The 22,789-nt window shown below is 39.6% G+C and overlaps 1 protein-coding gene across 1 annotated transcript in view; it reads right to left on the bottom strand.

Moving 5' to 3' along the window:
• Window positions 1–22,789, bottom strand: part of Tdrd5 (tudor domain containing 5) — a 66,877-nt gene that overhangs the window by 13,200 nt on the left and 30,888 nt on the right. The window contains exons 11-13 of the mRNA XM_021660251.2: window positions 17,895–18,095; window positions 12,305–12,442; window positions 9,761–9,919 (exon numbers count right to left, since the gene is read on the bottom strand). Of these exons, the coding sequence (XP_021515926.1) occupies window positions 9,761–9,919; window positions 12,305–12,442; window positions 17,895–18,095 (498 nt within the window). The remainder of the gene's footprint in view (window positions 1–9,760; window positions 9,920–12,304; window positions 12,443–17,894; window positions 18,096–22,789) is intronic.

Raw genomic sequence — 22,789 nt, forward strand, 5'->3', positions numbered from 1 at the left:
ATCCTGAGGCAGTCTACTGGAGCAAAGAATGAACAAAACAGTTCCTGGTCAGAAGTTTAAAGAACACGAAGATATTGAAGCCATTGCCAGTACCTCAGAAGATATTTTTCATTAGCAGGTCAAGAAAAACCTTAACTCTGTACAGCCAAGGGTTTGAAGGGAGCTGGTAGTTTACACCTCAAAATTCCTCAAAGCCACAGTCCAGAATTCATGTTCTTTCAACAGCACAGTGGGCTCTTGCTAATTAATGGACTCTTTGAAAATGCCTGTATCCCATTCTTTGCTGTCTCTCACAACTACCTCTGAGTAATGGTGTCCTGGGCTCCAGGATACAAGGGGAGACATGAAATCTCTCAACATGTTCCTTCTGATCTTGCTTCTCAAACCCACAGTGAACATTATTCAGGATAAAGAGGAGCTGGTTGCTAACTCTGTCCACACCAAGGTCATGTTCACTTGAAATGTCTTCATATTTGGGCTCTAGGTTTTTCATCTTGGCAACCAGACACCTGGCTGGAGAGCAGGTGAGACATCTTTCTTATCAGAGACCACAGAGCAGTGGGGCACAGTCTACCCTCCCCCTGGGGACTCATCTCCAAGTAGTCAGTATCTTGGAAGCAGCAGATATATCCACATTTCAGGTACATGGGGCTTCCCAGATAACGCAAGCAGACATGACAACTATTTTCCTCTTTAAAGTTATGAGCCATAACCAGTGCCTCTCCTCTGCTTGCTCTCTCTGGCCTCCAGCTGCATTCTGAACTACTTTTTATTTTTTAAGCAATAATTTTCAGTTTACTAGATTGAAACAAACTTGTTCCATAGTCTACATGAATGTAAAATAAGCCATCTACAACAAGTGGTAAGAAAGTGGGCAAAAAGGAAAAAAAAAAAAAGCATACACTGGGGGGAAATGATTCTCTTGAAATAAAAAAGAATCAAACCATTATTATAAAAGACTTTACCAAGAGCTCCTATTGCCAGTTTTCTGGAAGTCACAATGGCCTCTAGCATTCTTTTCATGTCAATGTCAGGTCAGAGCATCCTAACACAGAGCCCTGCCCTGAGACAAAGAGAACAAAAGGAAAAAATGGAAACAGTTGAACAGTATCCGGAGTTCAGATTCAAAAAAGAGAGCAGCAATGAAAGAGATGATGATGGTCTCGATAATCCTAGGAATGGGTTTCTGATTTCTCTCCTTCCAGGGGATAGGTGGAGGATGCGCATTAGGAGTTACAGTCTTAGATTAAGCACATGAGCCCCTCATAGAGTCTGCTGCCAGAGGCGATACAGGAGGGCTTCACATACCAGTGAAGTCCCAAATCCCACTTTTTAAACGTCACTAAGATCTTTATCAAACATACATTTTTTTCTTTTTTGAGAGAAAGAATGAAGGAGACAGATTGTTTTCTGGTCTACAAGTTTTTCAAAAATTTTGTTCTGTCTTTTGTATACAATTCACACTATAAATCTAGCTAAAAGCCACTAGTGATATCCATGCCAAAGCTTGACTTTTATGCTGCCTTGAAATTTCCTTTACCATGTAAGCCAGTGTATTCCCTTTAGCTTCATATGACCACAGAACATGAACAAGTGCAGAATGGCCTGTATTCCAGTTCCCAGCTGAGTTCTCATTTCTGTCTGAAACCTAAGGTATTAGTCAGAGTTCTCTAGAGGAACAGAAGTTAAATGACTTTCTCTAGAAATAAGAGAAAGGGGATTTATCAGAATGACTTACAGGCTGTGGTCCTGCCAGTACAACAATGGCTGCCAAACAGCAGATCCAAGGATCTAGCAGTTGTTTAGTCCATGAGGCTGGCTGTCTCAGCTGGCCTTCATTATACCCCAGAATCCTAAAGAAGTCAGTTCTCATGCTAGCGAAGGAATGCACTTGTAGGAAGAGTGAGAGCAAACAGACAAGGAGCAACTCTCCTCCTCCATGTCCTTCATCTAGGCTGCCAGCAGAAGGTGTGGCCAAGATTAGAGGTGAATCTTCCTACCTCAGAAGATCTGAATTAAAGGTGTATCTTCCCACTGCAAATAATTTAATTAAGAAAATATCCCCCACAGGCATAGCCAGTCATGTGGGTGTTAGTTAATTCCAGATGCAGTCAAGTAGACAACCTGGAAGAGCCATCACACCTGGTAAGCACAGCCTTCACTGGGTGATGCTCCCAGCATGCTGGTCTTCTAAGCATCTGTCATAATTAAGCACTAAGCTTGGCTTGCAGCATTGTCTTTCTCTAGCCTCCTTCAAAAATTCCCCCTACAAAGCAGTGATTGCAAAGGCATCTAAACCACAATTTCACAGAATCAAAGCAACAACCTCATACTTGCATCAGTTTTCTATATTATTTCCATAACTTTGACAAAATACTTGAGGCAAAACAACTTAAGGGACAATGTATCCATCACTTTGAAGCCTACCATGACGCAGAGACATCACAGGAGAAGTGTGTGGCAGAGAAAAACTGTTAGGAACTGTTCAATACTATGTCCATTTAACAGAAAATAAGTAACATTAGGTTCTGCCTTAGGCCTATTGCCTACTGCCACGGCTTCTGGCCCTGAATTGATGATTCCTTTTGGGGAATTATTACTGTCTTAGTGTTCTATTGCTCTGAAGAGACATCATGATCTTGGCAATTCTTGAAAGGGACACTATTTCACTGAGAAGCAACAGAGTTCTACGTTCAGATACTCAGGCATCAGGAAGAGAGGACTCTGAGCTTAGAATGGGCTTTTTGAAACCTCAAGTCTCACTCCCAGTGACACACTTTCTCCACCAAGGCCACGTGTCTTAATCCTTTCAAACAGTGCCACTCCCTTGTAATCAAGTATTCAAATCTATGAGCCTTCGGGGGCCATTTTCATTCAAAGCACCAAAGACTCTCCTCATACTGGCCAAAAAAACCTGAGGGAGGGAGAGGTGGTAAAGGACTAAGGTCCTTCAATGACACCCCCAACACACACACCTGACTTCCTCCAATTAATCTGTCTCCTCAAATTTCCCTCTTCTCACAACAGCACCTGCTGAAGACTAGGTCTCCACACAGAAATCTTTGGGATATTTCATATCCAAACCCATTTTTATGTTGTTCATTGAGATTGCTGACCATTTTCTCACTATAGTAGGAAAGAGTGAACGGACTTGAACACAAATCCATACACATTATCAAGTCTGAACAACACATGAAAGAGTTTGGGGGAAAGTACCCTAAAAGGAGCTCAGGATTTTGATATTTAGTATTTGTATAATCAACAATACAGGAAATTACAACGTAGGAAATGAACTTGAAGGGCAGGGCCTGAAGCTGGTGGTAGACAACTCACCTGGAATAAAGGATGCCCACAGTATTTCCAACAAACAAGCAACTATGTCTTAGAACTTCTGAACTTCAGTGAAAGGTAAAGGTATGAGACGGGAAGCAGCCTGAACTTAAAGAAATCTGTCTGCCTGCTGCTGAAGACTCAGAAACTGCTGAAGATAGCCAGATAAACATGACATATTGCCCACAGAAAAATTATTTCATGACTATGAGTTTTTCATGAGAAACTACACGGACTGAGAACCAGCAGAATGAAGTTTAAGGTCATGAAGGAAGGAATCTGTGGGAGACTTCCGCGTCTGCGGAGCACGCCGTTCACGTCCGCCATAGTCTTCACAACCAAGAAAGTTACTCTCAGCCAAGAAAGGAGAAGTGTCAGCAGCTCCAAGTTAGAAGAACGCATAAAAGATGCTCTCTGGACAGAAAGGAAATGAAATCAGAAGGAAACTTAATTTGGGGGAAAACAATGAAGTGGGGTAAATATACTGCACTATTCTCCTCTTGAACATTTTAGAAAGAAATACAATACTGTCAGTGTTCAGTCTATATGGATGTGATACTTAAGATTAGTACAAACGTGGTAAGAAGGGGTCAATGATTTATCTGGTGGTAAAACAGCTACATACTAAATAATATCTACATGCAATTCACTAATAAATTACCATATGAATCCAATGTAAAAAGTCAAAGTCTAAACCAAGCACTTAAAAATGATACAAATAGCTGTAATAGAAGCACAAATAAGTACATTTTCTTAAATCAAAACTGCAGAAGGGAAGGGCAAACAGTCATGAGAGTTAGGAATAACTAATAAAAATATAACACCAAATCAAAATATGGTAATCACAGTAAATATAAACAGTCTAAAGATAATCAGACTAAAGTTTTTAAAATGAGTAAATCTCAAAAAAATATCAAAAATAATTACTAAAGAGGCTAGAAGTAAAAGGAAGGGAAAAAAATATTCTTTGCACACATACAAACAACAGACTTTCCTGGCATTACACATGCAGGCTTCTGTGCCAAACAGTAACTGTAAAGAAAGGAATAGCGCTTCCTCAAGATCCAGCTATACCGCTCCTAGGCATATATCCAAAAGATTCTAGTACACAATAAGGACATTTGCTCAACCATGTTTGTAGCAGCCTTATCTGTAATAGCCAGAAGCTGGAAACAGCCCAGATGCCCCTCAGTGGAGGAATGGATGCACAAATTGTGGTATATCTACACAATGGAATATTACTCAGCAATAAAAAACAAAGAAATCATGAAATTTGCAGGTAAACGGTAGGAAATTGAAAAGATCATCTGGAGTGAGCTATCCCAGAAGCAGAGGGATGCAGCACATGGTATATACTCACTCATATAGACATATAATATAGGATAAACCTACTAAAATCTGTACACCTAAAGAAACTAATCAAGAGGGAGGACTCTTGCTAAAATGCTCAATTCCTATCCAGAAAGGCAAAGAGGCTGGACATCAGAAGAAGGAGAAAAGAGGGAACAAGTCAGGAGCCTGACACAGAGGACCTCTGAAAAGCTCTGCCCTGCAGACTATCAATGTAGATGCTGAGACTTATGGGCAACCTTTGGGCAGAGTGCAGGAAATCTTAGGAAAGAAGTGGGAAACAGTAAGATCTGGAGAGGACAGGAACTCCACAAGGAGAGCAACAGAACCAAAAAATCTGAGCACAGGGGTCATTCCTGAGACTGCTATTCCAACCAAGGACTATGCATGGAGATAACCTAAGACCCCTGCACAGATGTGGCCCATGACAGTTCAGTATCCAAGTGGGTTCCATTGTGCTAGGAACTGGGACTGTCTCTGACATGAAGTGATTGGCCTGCTCTTTAATTACCTCCCCCTAAGGGGGAAGCAGCATTACCAGGCCACCGAAGAGGGCAAGGCAGCCACTCCTGATGAGACCTAATTGACTAGGATCAGAAGGAAGGAAAAGAAGTCCTCCCCTATCAGTGAACTTGGGGAGGGGCATGCATGCAGACGGTGGAGGAAGGGAGGGATTGGAATGGAAGGAGGGAGGGAACCATGGGGGGGGATACTAAGTGAGTAAAGAGTAATTAATAAAGAAAAATAAAATAAAAAAAATCAAAAAATAAAAAAAAAAAGAAAAAGAAAACACTCTTTAAGATTTCATTGAAAAAAAAAAAAAAGGATAAGCGTCCTAAGGATAAGTGTCAGTTCACCAAAAAAACATAATCCTAAATGACAACACCTGAACAGAGGCTCAAACTACAACAGAATAAAAGGAGAAAGAGACAAAATCCCAGAGGAGAGTTGGAGACATTCTTTCCAGTAATCAACAGAACTAATAAGCTGTAACGATCCAGAAGACAGAGATGAACAGCAGCACCACCAACTGGGTCTACTGGCACTCCCAGAACTCTCCAGCGCCAAACACAGTATCCGTTCTTTTTAAGGCACATGGCATTAGCCAAAGGCGACATCCCAGGTTGACACATCCTAGCAAATGTAAAGACCTGAAATTTACAAAGTATGCCCCAAGATCATGATAAATTACACAGAAAATATCAAAAAGGAAAAAAAAATCTCAAAATACTTGTAAATTAAACAATTCCTCCATTGCTGGTGGGAATGTAAATTTGTACAACCACTTTGGAAATCAATCTGGAGCTTTCTCAGACAATTAGGAATAGTGCTTCCTCAAGATCCAGCTGTACCACCACTAGGCATATAACCAAAAGAGGCTTAAGTACACAATAAGGACGTCTGCTCAACCATGTGTGTATCAGCCTTATTTGTAATAGCCAGAAACTGGAAACAACCCAGATGCCCCTCAACTGAGGAATGGATAGAGAAATTGTGGAACATCTACACAATGGAATATTACTCAGCAATTAAAAACAAGGAAATCATGAAATTTGCAGGCAAATGGTGGGAACTAGAAAAGATCATCTGGAGTGAGGTATCCCAGAAGCAGAAAGACACACAGGGTATATACTCACTCATAAGTGGATATTAGACATATAACATAGGATAAACATACTAAAATCTGTTCACCTAAGGAAGCTAAATCAAGAAGGAGGACCCTGGCTAAGATGCTCAATCCTCCTTCAGAAAGGCAAAGAGGATGGACATCAGAAGAGGGGGAAAAAAGTAAACAGGACAGGAACCTACCAGAGGACCTCTGAAAGACTATTCTGCAGGGTATCAAAGCAGATGCTGAGACTCACAGCCACAATTTGGGCAAAGTGCAGGGAATCTTATGAAAGAATGGGGAGATAGAAAGACCTGGAGGGGACAGGAGCTCCACAAGGAGAGCAACAGAACCAAAAAATCTGGATACAGGAGTGTTTTCTGAGACAGATATTCTGACCAAGGACCATTCATGGAGATAACCTAGAACCCCTGCTCAGATGTAGCCCATGGCAGTTCAGTGTCCAAGTGGGTTCCATAGTAATGGGAACAGGGACTGTCTCTGACATGAACTGACTGGCCTGCTCTTTGATCACGAACCCCTGAGTGGGGAGCAGGCTTACTGGGCCACAGAAGAAGACAATGCAGCCAGTCCTGATGAGACCTGATAGACTAGGATCAGAAGGAAGGGGAGGAAAACTTCCCCTCTCAGTGGACTGGGGGAGGGACATGGGTGAAGAAGAGGGTTAGGAAGGGTGGAATTGGGAGGGGATGAGGGAGGGGGTTACAGTTGGAAAACAAAGTGAATTAACTAATTAATACAAAAAAGAAAAAAAGAAAAAATCCTCGCTGAAAATAGTAACAACACATTCAAATTTGTGCAGCATGGCTAAGCTGTACACAGACACACAGCACGGATGCTTATCTTAGGAAAAAGTTCTCAAACCAACACTCTAAACCTCCACCTTAACAATTAGTAAAAAAAAAAAAAAAAAAAAACTAAATGCTAAAAGTGAAATAATTAAAAAATAAATTTGAACACAGAATGACAAACAAAATGCAGAACAGATGCACTGGTTCTAAAGTTTAAAAGACTATTAACAATAATTTTAAAATGATAAAATGTGAGCGCTCGTACTCCCGGACTGTCTTAATCTGTTTGTGTGAGTACCTACATGCATTATGCACATCACATCATGCCTGTCAAAGCCCGGGAGGGGGTCAGATGCCCTGGAAGCGAGTGGGAATGAAAGCTGTGAGTCACCAGGTGCTGGAAAAGGAACCTGTGTCCTCACAAGAGCAACAAGTGCTCTTAGCTGCTGAGCTGTCTCTTCAGCCCGATACTACTTGATTTAAACAGGTGCTTATTATAAACCCAAGCAAGGAAATCAAGATAGAGTGATACTGAAAATGTACAGACCTACAGATCACTGGAGACTCAACTGTTCTCACCAGAGAACTCAAGAGTAGCTATTGACTATACAAACCAACAACCAACTTTTTTTTAAGTAAAGCTTTAAAGGCAATTCTGTGAAAATAGGATGTTTTCTTAACAAAATGATGTTAAAGCAACTGTGCTTCCATGTATAACAAAATGAATACTCTCATACCTGTACTAAAAATTAACTCAATTTAATAGAAAAAAGCTGTCATGTTGAACTTTCTAAAATTAAACCTTTTCCGTCTGAGAGATGGTAAGACAAGCTACAAATGAGAGAACATATGTGAAAATCATGTATCTGACAGAAACTAACACCTAGAATATAGAATGAGATCTCTCTAAACGGTAAGGAAACAAATAATGGAAAGAAATGGGCAAAAAAATTAACAGACATTTTACCAAGTAAGCACGTGAAAGGATGTTCAGCATCTTTAGTCATTAGGGAAATAAAAATTAAAAGCATTCTGTGGTTTTACTACATGCGCGTCGGAATAGCTCAAATAAAAACTGGCGGCAACAGCAACTTCTGGCAAGGACACGGAGCCACCAGGACACTTACACTGGTGGTGGGAACACGCAATGGTATGTACAGCTTGTCTGGAGGGCATTTGCTAAACACTGCCCAGAACCTACCAGTCACGCTTCTGCACTGTTTCCTGTGTAAATGAAACTTAGGTCCATGAAAAACAAAACAAAACAACAAAAACAAACCCCATATGAACGCTGGGAACAATTCAAAGGATCCTTGGTTAGGGACGGATTTACAAACTGTGGTATAGCTAATGCAGTTAAATACCACTGAGCACTCAAAAGCTTTGAACTATCAACAACTTGGATGCATGTAACGTACTCAGTGTTACTGTGTATGCTAAATGAAAAATGTAACTCTTGGGGTACTCTGATGAGCTAGCCCCGAAAGAGACCGATTAGAGTAACAAAACAAACGACAGTTTCTACGGGTCATAATGAGAAACTGTGAGTGAAACGGGGAAGCACATGGGGGTTCAGGTGTTAGGTTATTCTGCATCCTCTCTGTTGTGTTGAATACATAAAGCTGTACATGTATCAAAACTGACAGAAAAGCACAACAAAATAAAGTCCATGTTACTATAATTAATTTGAAAAGAAAGAAATACAACATAAAATACATGACAGCATGAGAAAGACCTGCACAAGCTCAAACAGACAAAGTCTTGGCCTGCAGGAAGGAAGGCGGATACAAACTCCCTCTACCCATGAAGCTCGTCCCAGGGACGAGAGGGAAAATCCGCTCTCTCCAGCAGCGTGTTACCACACCCCAGGCGCCCAGGCTCACGAATAGTTGGACAACACAATTTAGAGCCCATTTTCTTTTAGGAGAGCAAAAAAGAGCATGAGGTTGCCTAGGTAAGGAGGATTTGGGCGGTCTTTGGGGAGGAGAAAGAATATAATAAAAACATATGTTAAAATATTTCAAAGAATAAACAAAAAAGATTATTTAAATGCATACATGAAAATTATTCAGCACACCATTTGGCTCAGCAGAAAACAGCATTTACAGTGAAATACTGAGCAATCTAATGGAAGTCTGATATACAGATGGTGGGGGAGGAGAATGGTGGTTAAGTTTATGTGTGAAGGGATAAAAAAATATTTTTCATGCCAAGAAATCCAAAGACACTTAAAACTGAAAAATCAGGAAATAATAAACACATTATTAATGAAATAATTAGAAGTAAATTTCAAAACAACAGCTAAACAAGATGAAAATGGTTGTTTTAGAAAAAAGAAAATGTGGGTGTCATGAAGGACTCTATGTTATATGCATATAAACACTTTTTAAAATAAAAACATATTCTTCCAAAAATATTTCCTGATGCATTTTCCTAATATTGCTTCTCAAGGCTCCTAATGCTGCCATGCTTGACTCCGTCTTGGGACAGTAACCTATGCACCTGCTTTTCTTTCCTGTGATCAGCTTTGTTCCACAGCCATGGTCCTGGGGACTATCGAGGAGGCCGTTTCTAAGTCAGCGCCAGTGTGGTCCTCGCAGATGGAGGCAGTGGGGCTTAAGTCTGACTGGATTAACTGAATTTCAAAACCACTTCTTACCTCATTCTCTTCCTTCGAATCCTTGGACTGCATGATGGACCACTGGGGATCGTTGTCACAGTTCTTATGTGCTTTCAGTGAAGTGAACTGAGAATCCTTTACCAGTTCTTTGGACACAGACTTAAGGTGATTTACAGAGTTTTCATCATTAATACCTTGCTAGTAGATACAAAAGAGAAATCATTTTCTACATTAATGCTGTTTCCAAACCTGCATTCCAAACCTACATTTTGGTGGAAATTTTACACTACAGTTCACACATGCACATAAGTGTTCCTCTTTTTATTTTTTTTTTAATTTCACCCCTCTGTTCAACTAAGTCAGGAAACAAACATTGTTGACTACATAGTATCAAGTGTCTACTAGGTAGCCTGTAACCATGAAGAACCCAAAGGTTCCAGATCTCAACAACTAGAACTAGAGGAGAACACACAACCAGGCAATGGCTGTGCGGTCTTCCCGGCACACCCTCAGACACATGGCAATGGCCGTGGGGTCTTCCCAGCACACCCTCAGACCATGCACATTCCAGGAAGGATGTCTGAGAGATGCAGTAAAAGGATGGCCACTGTGAGGACACTCAGGACCAGGAGGGATGAGCAAGAGGCTGAGCCTGCAGCCATGTGCATGCAGCCAGCACACAGAAGCTCTGCTGTGTCAAAACACAGTCAGAACATCTATGTTTTTCTCTTTTGCACAAAAGGCAGGATTTCATTTCTAGAACCAAACTAAGATTATTTGAAGATTCCAACAGATAATAAGACATTCTAAAAAGGTTAAACAACAAATTAAATTCACTCTTTAAGAACAATGAAATGCAATTATTCCAGTGCAGTAAAAAATGATTAAGAAAGATTCAGGTTTGTTACAGGCCAAACAAACCAAATTAATTAAAAACAATTTTAGGGGGCTGGAGAGATGGCTCTGTGGAGAGATGTGCTCTTGCAGAGGACTCAAGTTTGATTCCCAGCATCCCCACGGTGGCTCACAACCATCCATGACTCCAGTTCCAGGTCCAGTGCTCTCTGTGATCTCACGGGCACGCACACTGTGCCGCATTACTTACACACGGGCACAACGTTCATAAAGTAAATGCATCACTCAAAAACTTTAATGATTTTTATTTTATGTGTACGAATGTTTTGATTGTATTGTATGCTTTTTGCCTGAAGAGCCAGAAAAGGGAATTGGAGCCCCTGGAACTAAAGTTACAGGCAGTGCTGAGCCATGATGTGGATGTTGGGAACCAAACCCAGGCTGTGGTCTTAACCACTGAGCAATTTATGCAGCCCCAAGCCAAACTCATTTTAACAATAACCAGAAAGCTAAGTTTTTTCTATTGCCTTTGAAACACAGCAGGAGCCTTTCATATCTCTGTGTGTTGGTTTGAGATACAGTCTTGCTATGGAGCTTAAGCAAGTCTCAAACTTGCTTTTGGCTCCTACGTGGTGGCATGACTGGTATGTGCTGCCCACCCTCGGCTAACTCTTCCGTACTTTCCAAAAGAAGTTAAAATCATAGTGGTCCAAATGGCCTTGCCTTTGACTCTTTTTCAATAGCCTGTAAATACTTATTTAAAAGGCTTTACCATCTCCAACATAGATGTACCTATCACACAAAAGGATAGTTTATATTCCATTTCACACACACACACACACACACACAAGACCTTTGCCAGCAAACAAAACACATTTACTCTTAAATTTAAAGCATCCAATCTTCGTAGTCCAGTCTCTATTGCGCTGGGGTGCCAGAGGCAGAGGAGCAGTATGTTACTCTGTTCACGAGGCATTCCATTCTTGCTGTTCGCTTCACTTTCCCTTCGTGCCCAACGGCCTGAGCAGTGAAGCTCTGAAGACTAAATTACTGTGGGAGCACTAAAACAGTGCCTGGGGTGCTCCACTAGCTCAAGAACTGTTTCCAGTCTTATTTGAGCTGGAGTAATACATGTTAATGGAAAGAGTATTATAATACTATCATTACCATGGTGGGGAGAGCCGGCTCTTTTTACAGAGTATGAAAAAAGATCACTCAAAAAATAACCCGAGTAGCACAGGAGCATTAAGACAGGCATGGAGGGCTGCGAGATGCTCAGTGGGTAAAAGCACTCTTCACCAAGCCTGACAGGCCAAGTTTGATCCTGGGACTCACATGGTACAGAGAAAAGACCAACTCCCACAGTTTTCTTCTGACCTCCAAATGTGCATTGGGACATGCACGTGCCTACACACATACACACAATAAATAAATGCAATAAAAATATATTTAAAAGGATGGCATTGCCATAATCAGTGTGGGGAACCACAGCCACACAGAGGAAGCAAGAAAATTTGGTGCATAAGAGGAAATGTTCAGGAGGAAATAGAATGAATGCAAAGGATTAAACTGTCAAAGAGAGACAAGGTCACTGTTACTGTCACTGTGCAAGATTCCCCGATTTTCTGCCTGGAAAGCTTCATCTATCTACAAAACGAGGACACAACTATTGTTAATGAGAGTAATTATATTTGAAAAGCGTTTTCCTTGGCTGTGTGGTGCACTCACCTTGGACTGCTGCTGGATCTCCCTGTCTTCATTAAAATAGTGCTGCTGAGCAGGGTGCCCCAGCTCTGTTAGGACCCCATCACCCGGCACTCCACTGGAGTTGGTGTAGAGTGCTAATGGGTTTAGATCTCTGAAGCCCTAGGATAAAGCATTTAATTATAAAATCAATTAGAGAAGGTGAACAAGCGGGCACTTTGAAATGGCACTGAAACATATTTTCTAACATTACTAAGGTGAAAATTCCATATTGATACTTCTTTAGCTACAAAAATAGCATGAAGATGAGAAATGTAGGTGTTCTTCTCTAGGAAACCATTAGTTAACTAAATACTCTGGGATTAGAGAAATTGAATTACCTGTTTTAAACACAAGTTTTTGTCAACGATTTAAAGAATAACTAGCAAAATATGGAGTTGTCTATTGGTGGTAACGACCTGGTTTCAACAGTTACTTGCAAATGAAGAGGATGCTCTATATTAAGAAGTCAGGAACCTAACAGACATCTCTAGGATTGAAGGGCAGGCATAACGTTATTGTATAATTCAAAAACTTCTTTCTCTACTCTCGCCCCCGTATCAGGTTGCAACCGTTGGTCTGAGAATTTTGTCTCAACGTTGTATAAATGCTGCTTCCCAGTTGTTCCCTGGTATGCCAATAAAGCAGCTTACAGCCAATCGCTGAGCAGGGAAGAGAATAGGGCTGGACTTCCTGCCAGCCATGGGAGGAGGAGTTAGAGGAGGAAGTAGGGGATTGAGCCACAGGAGAGATCCGAGAAATGTCAGAAGTCGCTGGATCAATAAAATAAAATAAAAAATGCAAGCAGTTTTGGAATGTACGCTGGGAGATTAGCTTAGTGGGTTAAGAACAGAGTAATAACTGCTCAGTTACTGTGTCATGAAGCTTATTATGAAACAAACATAAAAGAGTCTCAATCATTTGTGTGGTTCTAGTTATGGCCTACACTCACCATATGTTAAACAAATGCTTCCTGGTTCACACAGCATCATATAACTCCAAAAGACTAGAGCGACCTGATGACAGCCAGTCTAGAAACTGGCCCTAAATTGTAGTGGCTGTCATGGTGGGAAGATGAGGCTTCACTTATGGGACAACAAAACAGGACTGGAGGCCTTGATCCTGTCAAGGACCAGGTGAAGGTCGGTGTTCTGAATTAAGGGGACGGATTACTCTTGATGATGCTGTCCTAGAACAATGCCGTACAATGGCCTTAAATGCTTGTGACAAGGCTGAACAGCAGGGACAAACTGGATCATTTACAAAGATAACCCAAGGTTCAAATGAGTCTTTCACTGACGTTTCACAGAGATCAACTCAAGCTCTCAATAGAACAATATCAGATCCAAATTTTAGAGAAGTTCTGCTTGGATCTCTAGCTTCTGAGAGTACGAATGGTGAATGCAAAGGGCTATTATTAGACCCTTGAGGGCAAGATCCATACCTCTTCATGACTACTACAGACACAGAAACAAATGGTCACGATTCAGTTATGGTTGGACAAACAGCTACAGGAGACATTAAAACACAAAATGCCCATATCCATGGTTGAGAAAAATCAAGTCACTCCCTGAAGGACTGTGAGCAAACAGTTCCTAAGGATAAATTCTTCATAATAGGGATAATTCGGATAAAAGATTTCCTCTGAAATGTAGATGTGGGAGGAACGGTCATATGGCTGATGAATGCAGGTCATCCAGGAATACCCGAGGCAATTCCTTAATTTTGGAAAATGACTAAGGGGCTTCGCTCAAGGCCTGACAGAAAACATGAGCCATTCACTTCCTGTCTGCCAAAAAAGAATTATTCTAAAAAAAAAACTAGAAAATTCAAGGCCTAGTAGTACAAATAGGACTACTGAAAATTAAACAAACCATTTAATGGAGATAAAGATGTTTCTAGTGATAAAACAAGAGATAAAGATTAAAAAAAGACATCTTGACAAACTACTATAAATGACAAAATTAAATTATAGTTAGGTGACATTGAGATTGAAGGATTAGTGGATACTTGGGGAGAGGTCATAATAATTTCCCAAAATTCCTGGCATCTAGTCTGGCTACTTCAAAGGGTATCTACACACCTTCTTAGTAACTGGGTCATTGTTACAGGTAAAACAAAGTCCAGAATGCCTTAAATGTGTAGGACCAGAAGGCCAAATAAGAAAACTAAGGTCATATGTGGCAGATATAGCCATGAACTTATGGGGAAGAGATGGATTGCAACAATAGAAAACACGGATAAACACTCCTTAAACTTTAGAGAGAGGCTGTAAAGGAGGAGATATCTCTAATAAAAATATGAAGAGATGTTATCGAAGATGGTTACCAACTGTCCAACCTGCCCATAGGTAGGGTATAACAGAGGCTGTCTCTTCAACCTTGTATGAGGAAGCCACCACTGGAGGTTTTAAAGATAACCAAACTCCCATATGTTTTAATTATGGAAAACAGGGTCATTTAAAAAAATTGTAAGCAAGGCATTCCTAGAAACAATTGTTTTTTCTAAAGGTTAAAAAACATAACAAAACAAAAAACAGGGCCCTAGCCTTCTGGAATATGCAGAAGGTGTGGCAAAGGGCGACACTGGACTGATGAATGGACATCAACAAGGGACAAACAAGGTAACTCCTTATCAAGAACTTCCCCAAGAAGCCCCAATACCAAATTCAAATCAGCCACCTCAGGTCAACAGCAGAAAAAATTCATCTGCAGAAAAATTAACACTGCTCTGAATATAGACCTTAACAACCCAGATATCAAAGCCAGAGAAGCTTCAATAGGTAGAACAAAAAACTCAGGAAAGACCAAAAAACAAGTATTTTGGCAAAATGCTATAAAATGTAAGGGACCAGAGTTAAAATTACAAGTAGATGAGAATAAAATTAAAGGCTTATGGATACAGGAGCCAATGTACAACTTCACAGGACTCCGGGAATCCAACTTGGCCACTTCGAAAGGTATGTAACATAGCACATAGGAGGTGGGACATTGTCTCAGGCAAAGCAAAGTACACAGGACCAAAAGAGAAACTCGAAAAAGTAAGGCCTAAATATAGAAGTCACAGAAAGATATATATGTGCGTGTTTAAATTTTTTATTTATTATGTATACACCGGATCTCATTATGCACCAGAACTCATTATAGATGGCTGTGAGCCACCATGTGGTTGCTGGAAATTGAACTCGGGAGCTTCGGAAGAGCAGTCAGTGCTCTTAACCTCTGAGCCATCTCTCTAACCCCCATATATGTGTTTAAATCAGGCCAGGTAACATAATTTGCTGATTCCTCCCCATGGGAACAGTTCTGAGACTGACTGAGACATGAAAGTGTCTTCAGCTATATATGGCCAATAAATCTTTGGCTATAAAAGCCCCATGACTTATCTTGAAATTATTTTTAAATGGCATATTTTAAAATTATTTTAGTTTGGTTATACAGTCCAAATTAACTTACACAGAAAAGCAAATGCTTTACCTGCTCAAACAGAAAGCAGAGAATCATCTTCAACTGAACTGCTCAGCACACAGCCAATATACATATTAATACAAAATGTGTAATAGTTTTGACAGTTTATATATTTTGCATAGGAAGAGGACCATTCACCAAAAAATATAAGTAGCCCAGGTGGTCCTGCCTCACAGACGACCTCAACAACTAGTTCCTTGAAAATCTGTATCCAGGACAACTTCCAAACAACTAGATAGATTGTCCAGCATCACAAACTCTTCTAGTCAGGACTTGAGTTAAGCTCAGAACCTTCTCAGCATTTAGAGACTAAACAGCAAAAGTTACAGCTAGCTTTCTTAAGACTGGACAGTATCTCAAATTTCTTGGGCTGCCAAAAAGAAGAACTACGTCCCAAGTCAGCAGGAAGTAATTTAAGAAAACTACACCCTAAATTTCCAAGAGGCAGTGGATGGGTTTTGGTCATTCTATGGGTAATAGATGTTTGTTACTGTTTTAAAGGAGTAGGTTATAGGAATGATAAGTAAAATGATACATTATTGAATCTGTGTTTGGACCAAAGAACATTAGTAATCCAAAAATCTTAACACTGGTAGAATCTTTCTACACTGGTACTGATTTAAGATTATATTTGGTTATAACATGCTACGGTATTGTACCTATGCAATTCTTAAAACTGCAGTGCTAAGTTCTAGTCCTTTGAAAGCTGCTATTACCAACTGTTTAGGATAATTAGGAAATGCATAGTAATAATCAGACAACCAAACTCATGGTCATGTTAGACTTTAGTTAATTCCAAAATGTTTCCTAGATTGACAAGTTAAAAGGTAACTAAAAACAATTCAGAATAGATACACGGTCTTCAAAATCTCAGAGATCTTCAGAATATGGCATTTAAAGATTTTATTAACCTAAGTCTTTTTTTTTTTTTTTTTTTTTTTGACAATGAGACAGGTTGGCTCCTGGCAGCAACCCCATTCTATTTCAAACAGCCTCAAAGGCTTCATATGTGGCAAGTTAGCCACTGGTTAGAAAAGGCCTTTTTGTCAATTACAGACAGAATACTGTCCAAAACTGGACAAATGGATGCAGGAGAGTCAACTGCCAAACTTTTCAAGGACAAGGTGGATAAGTCCTTTGGAATTCCCACTTCACAGAAAACTCTGTCAAATATTCTGAACCAGATGGTTGAAGATGATGCTCCAGTGTTACAGAGAAATGTTAGGGGATTGTCCAAGCAGCCAAATATCTCTGTCATTTCTATACTTTTGGAAGCTGCTTACCTGAACTTCCTACATATTTAGGTAATATTTATTCCTTCTTAAGTCTTTGATGGGGTTTAAGTCTAGACAGTTATACTCTCACTGTTATACTTAAATTGTTTAGGAATGATAGAAACTGATAGTACTTTATCCAAGAGTACTAGATAAACAAATGTAAATCTTACCTAGTAACTTTCATAATTATTATTACATATTTATTATTTTAAGAGAAAGAGCTTTTTATTAGACTAAAGGGGGAGATACAAGCATAAGGTTATTGTGATTTTTGTAGCCCCCCGCCCATATCTGGTTGCAGTCCTTATTCTGAGAAACTCGTGTCTCAATGTTATGTAAACACTACTTGCTATTTGTCCCCTGATATGACAACAAAGCAGTTTACAGCCAATCTCTGAGCAGGGGAAAGAATAGGTCTTGACTTCCTGCCAGCCAGGAAAATTGGGTTAGAAGAAGACGTAGGGGATTGAGCTAAGAGAGAGGTCCAAGAGTCATCAGGAGAAGGAGCTGGATCAGGAAAGCTACAAAGTGTCTCTGGGATATACACTGGGAGGAAACCAGATTAGTTTAGGGGGTTAAAAAATAGAATAACAGATAAATAATAGAATAAATAATAATTGCTCAGTTATTGTGCTGTGAAGCTTATTATTAAACAAATATAAAAGAGTCAATTATTTCTTTGATATCCATGTTAAGAGAGAAACTGAGAAACAAACACGGTTTTATAAAAATAACTTTAACATCGAAGAGTAAATTAGTAACTGCCCATTTTAAACTGTTGTATATCCTATGGCATTGAAACAAACATGTTGAACAAAATATGCACTCTACCTTGGATGGGGCATTTTCTCGGCATACAATAGCATGGCCTTCTGTCCTCAAGACATGATGAAAATAGACATCTTCATTTGAGGATGTATCACAAAGAAAAATATTAAGGATTCCATCTATATACTCATCCACCACCCCCACTAATGGCTTCAAACCACACAGCTTCTGGAAGTGCAAAATAGCTCTGGATGTCCAGTGTTCCTAAAATACAACAGAGATATACTTATGTAACAAGTATATATTATGAGTTATAGTAATCATATACAAAGTGATTTGCTACTGAACTAGAGTTTTAAGTGAAAAAAACCAAAATCCTAGAAATCTAGAATAACATGTAAAATATATATAATTTTAGGGTATGAGAAACTAAAAAGAAAAAATTATGAAATAAACATGACTGAAACAATTATCCAATGAAAAACTCATTTTCAGAAATATTGTTTTATTTATAATGAATAAAACACCATCCATCAAAGAAATGCAAATGAAAATTACATGGAGATTCTACCTTCCCTCAGTCAACACAGCTATCACCAGAAAAACCACAAGTGCTGGAGAAGACACAGGACAAAGAAGCCCTTGTAACTGCTGCTGGGGGTGCGGATTTGTCCAGTTAACCCCATGGAGTAACTGGACTAACCCAGTGTGGATTCCTCAAAAGGTGAAAATGGTAATTCTACATGACCCACCCACACGGCATCTAGGTATCCACGCAGAATCAAAGTCCGTGTCCTCCAGGGACAGGTGCGCGCATGCACATGGTCACCACAGTGTGTTACGGCAGTGAGGTTACGAGGCCGTGTGCCTCCTGAAGGGATGACACAAATGTGCTGTACAGGCACAGCAGAGTTTTAGTCAGCACCTAGAAACAGTAAATTATGTAGTTTGCAGGAAGATGGATGGACGCAAAAAACATCCCGTTAAGTAAATTAGCACAATCTCACAAAGACAAGTGCTCCATGTTTTTCTCTAAGGTGTAGAATCCAGGGTGGGCATAAGAACAAAAGGGGTAATGTTAGAGACCCAATAAACACACATATAAATACAATAAAGTCTCATAATAAAAACAAAGTATGGGGCAAATGTGGTTTAAAAGCATATGTATGCATGAGAATGTCATAAATGAAACTATTTTATATACTATATGCTAATTTATAAAGAAAATAAAAAGCTTTAGAAAAAAATTAAGTAATTACCTACTGAGCAACTCTCATTTTAAAAAGAAAGAAAAAAATTCAGTTAAAGCCACACATGCACACTTTTAATCCTGGCACCCAGGAGGCAAAGGCAGGTGGATCCCTGAGTTTGAGGCTAGCCTGGTCTTCACAGTGAGTTCCAGGACAGCCAGGGCTACACAAAGAAAGCTTATCTTGAGAACAAAAACAAAACAAAACAAAACAAAAAAAGCCAGTTAAAGATTATTAGGCTAACCTCAGAGGAAAGTAATTTAAATTCTAAGTAAAATATTATTTTAATATATCACAAAAGGTCAATGAACGTATAAGCTGGTAACAAATTGTCATGCCAAAATGGAAGGGAGAGTAGGATCTGCTTTGGCCTTCAGAGTTCCTGCCGATCTGGGAAGATACGAACTACAGTTCTGGTGGTCCTAACGGGACAGACATCAAAAGCCAGGCCCTGCAAAGGTCGGGAGCCTAGGGAACTCCTTCAGTAAGCTGACTTCTGTGAGATACACTCCCAGGAAAAAAAGAGGCGAATGTACTAAACTTCACAGGAAGTCGTAGCTCCATTTTCACACCACCAGACTAGTGTGCCGGTCTCTGAGTTGTTAACCTGCAGCAGCACACTACAGAATAGCAGGGGCATATGCGCGTGGCACAAGCGAGCACAAAACCTCCTAGAAACAGGCGTCACCTAACCACCCTGACACAAATTTTCAAGATGCAGCAGCACAAAGGTAAAGATATAGACAGGTGGGTGGGACATCTGAGGTCACCCCACAGGAGAAAACACCTGCCCTCAGGCCTGACAATCACTTTGCTCTCCAAGACCAAATGATGGAAGGAGAGGCCCAAAGCTCACAAGTTGTCCTCCAACATCCATGTGTGCATATGCACACATGCACACACGCACGTACACACTCAGGCACACGTGTGTGCATACACTCACAACTAAATGAAAATGTAAAAATGTACCTAAAATAATACCTGAAGAAACAATGAACTATTTTGAGAACAAGTGGAAACCACATGAAAGAAACTCCCCCTAAAATTCAGAACATTTTCATTTCTAAACCAATTATAAAGCTAACCTTACGCTTAACAACAACATCAAAAACTACCCAACTCAGTTTGAAACTCTTCTAGAGATCAGCGACCTACAAAAGTTGGTACAGATTGGCCGGCAAGATGTCTCAGTGGTAGAGGCACTGTGCATCGGCCTGCCACCCCAGTTCAACCATGGGTCACACAAGGTGGCTGTGGGTTGTCCTACTCTTACCCCTGCTTCTGTGTGTGCACAAGCACATACACACACACATTAAAAAAAATGATACAACTGAACTAAATTTCAGAAAGTAAAAATACAATTAACAACAACTAAAACCTTCATAGAATCAGTAGCAGATTAGATGGGATTACAGTGGAAGATAACTTAGAAAAAAAATGCCTACTATGTAAAGACATGGACATACAGAAGACATCTAAAAGATTTAGAAGAAAAACTTACCTTCAACACTTTTAATTTTTGTTCCAGAAAGAGAGGGACAGAAACAAAGGAAATAAAATATGAATATGGAGCATAGGCAATAATCAAAGAATAACAGCTTCAAATTCACAAGGTTTAACCGAAACGAATAACCCATAGATTTTTAAATGTCCAATGAACAAAGTTGGTTAAATAAAAAATTCACATGCACAAGTAAGCATAAGCGTATCACATTACACCCAAACACATACTGCTACTGTAAGGGACAAATGGAAAAATCTTTAAAACCGCTAAAGACAAAGAGGACAAAGCAATGGCCCAGGAGTTTCAAAGGAAAACCCACCAGACTGACGAGGGCCTTCTCCAAAAGGAAGGAGACCTGGTCTAGCGATAACCTCGGTGAAACAAGGAGACAGCGCCAACCTGGAGCTCACACCTGGTGAACACAAGGGTAAGTGCCACAGGTGGGGCTGTAACTCAGCAGCAGCCTGTGCTCAGCACGCGTGAGGCCCTGCATTCAACCTCTTAGCGTGTGAGCAAAAAGTAGCACAAAGTAATGTTGGGTTCTGACACACTTCACTACCTTTACCCCTCATGACCTCAGGAGATAAAGTGCTAACTAACACAGCTCAAGTACAGGAAAGCTGTTCCCAGGCAGAGTGGGGATGGATGAGCCATGGAGAAATACCTAATTAGATGCAAATAGACATTATTATAATTTTTTTCTGAGACAGGGTTTCTCTGTGTAGCCCTGGCTATCCTGGACTCACTCTGTAGACCGGGCTGGCCTTGAACTCAGAGAGATCTACCTGCCTCACCTTCCATGTGCTGGGATTAAAGACATGTGCTCCACTATTATAATTTTTATAACCAATTTTTTAAATAACAATTTTTCTGAAGATGATAAAAATTCTAAGAAAACAAAATAAACATCTTCTAAAATTTTAGTGTTTCATTTTCTTTCATTCCTTCAAGGAAACGTTATTGTAACCGCATATTATATATTAGATCATATACAGAGAGAAACTAGGTATTCCTTGAATATCCACTTTACCACTGTGTTAATTTTCATTACACTACATAGCATAAAAATGTATTTTTGTGTAAGAGATCATTTTGGAACAACACACGATTTATCATGCTACACACATCAAACTACTCGAAAATTACAAGCTTCGTATTTTAAGGTACTATGTAAAGCAAATTACACAAAATAAATATTTTGACAAAAATATACTATGTTAGATATTGTAAAATAACTATATCTGTAAAATTGTTAATACAATCTTGATATGTGAGGGCTTGTTAAGATTTACAGATACAATGGTGTCACATTTTTTATGCTGTGCTCCATTAAATAAGATTTTTTAAGGTAAGATAAGAGAATTGAGTATCTTACTAGTTTAGGTCTAATACTTTAATATGTACATTCTAATAAAATTGGATAGATCTAATAAAACGACAGAAATTGTATCGCTTAAACACGAACATTAGTTTTTCATGAATCTACATTCTTAAAATTCTAAACTCAAGGTTTGAAAAGTTTCATTTCCTACTGAGATCATAGTTCTGGCTAGTAAGCCTCTCTCTCACACATGGAATGAAAGAAAGAAGAGAGAGAGATGGGGGACAGGGAGAGAGGGACAGAAGAGAAAAGAGGGAGAGATGGAGAAGAGGGAGGGAGGGAGAAAAGGAAAGGAGACAGGAGGGAGAGAAGGAAGAGAGAGGAACAGGACATGTGAATGGTGTGAGCTCCATCTGTATTAGTTAAAGGAAGAAGGATCAGTAGATAAGAGGTGAAAGAACAGAATAATTGAGGCCCCATCCTAATGATGCTCATTTTTATTTACTTCGTTATTATTTATTTTTATTTCAAGAATATAGTAATTCTAAGATGAAAGGGTTTGTATATATTTTGTTTAATATAGTGAACACATTAATGCCCAATGCTTTGCCAGGATGCTTACACACACACACACACACACACACACACACACACACACACGTACACACACAACTGAACCCCTAGGTCATGAACTATGAGGTAACCTAAGACAGCTCATGAGGAAAAAGATGAATTAATTTCTGGCTTTGTCTAAAAAAAGTTCTAACAGCTTATCTTAGTGACCATTAGTTTTGTAACCAATAATTTTAGCTTAGTAATAAGGCTTATAACTATTATCAAAACATAATATCACATAATATATATCTATACTAAGAAACAAATT

This window comes from Meriones unguiculatus, chromosome 11 (genome assembly GCF_030254825.1).
Source record: "Meriones unguiculatus strain TT.TT164.6M chromosome 11, Bangor_MerUng_6.1, whole genome shotgun sequence".
Lineage (NCBI taxonomy): Eukaryota > Metazoa > Chordata > Mammalia > Rodentia > Muridae > Meriones > Meriones unguiculatus.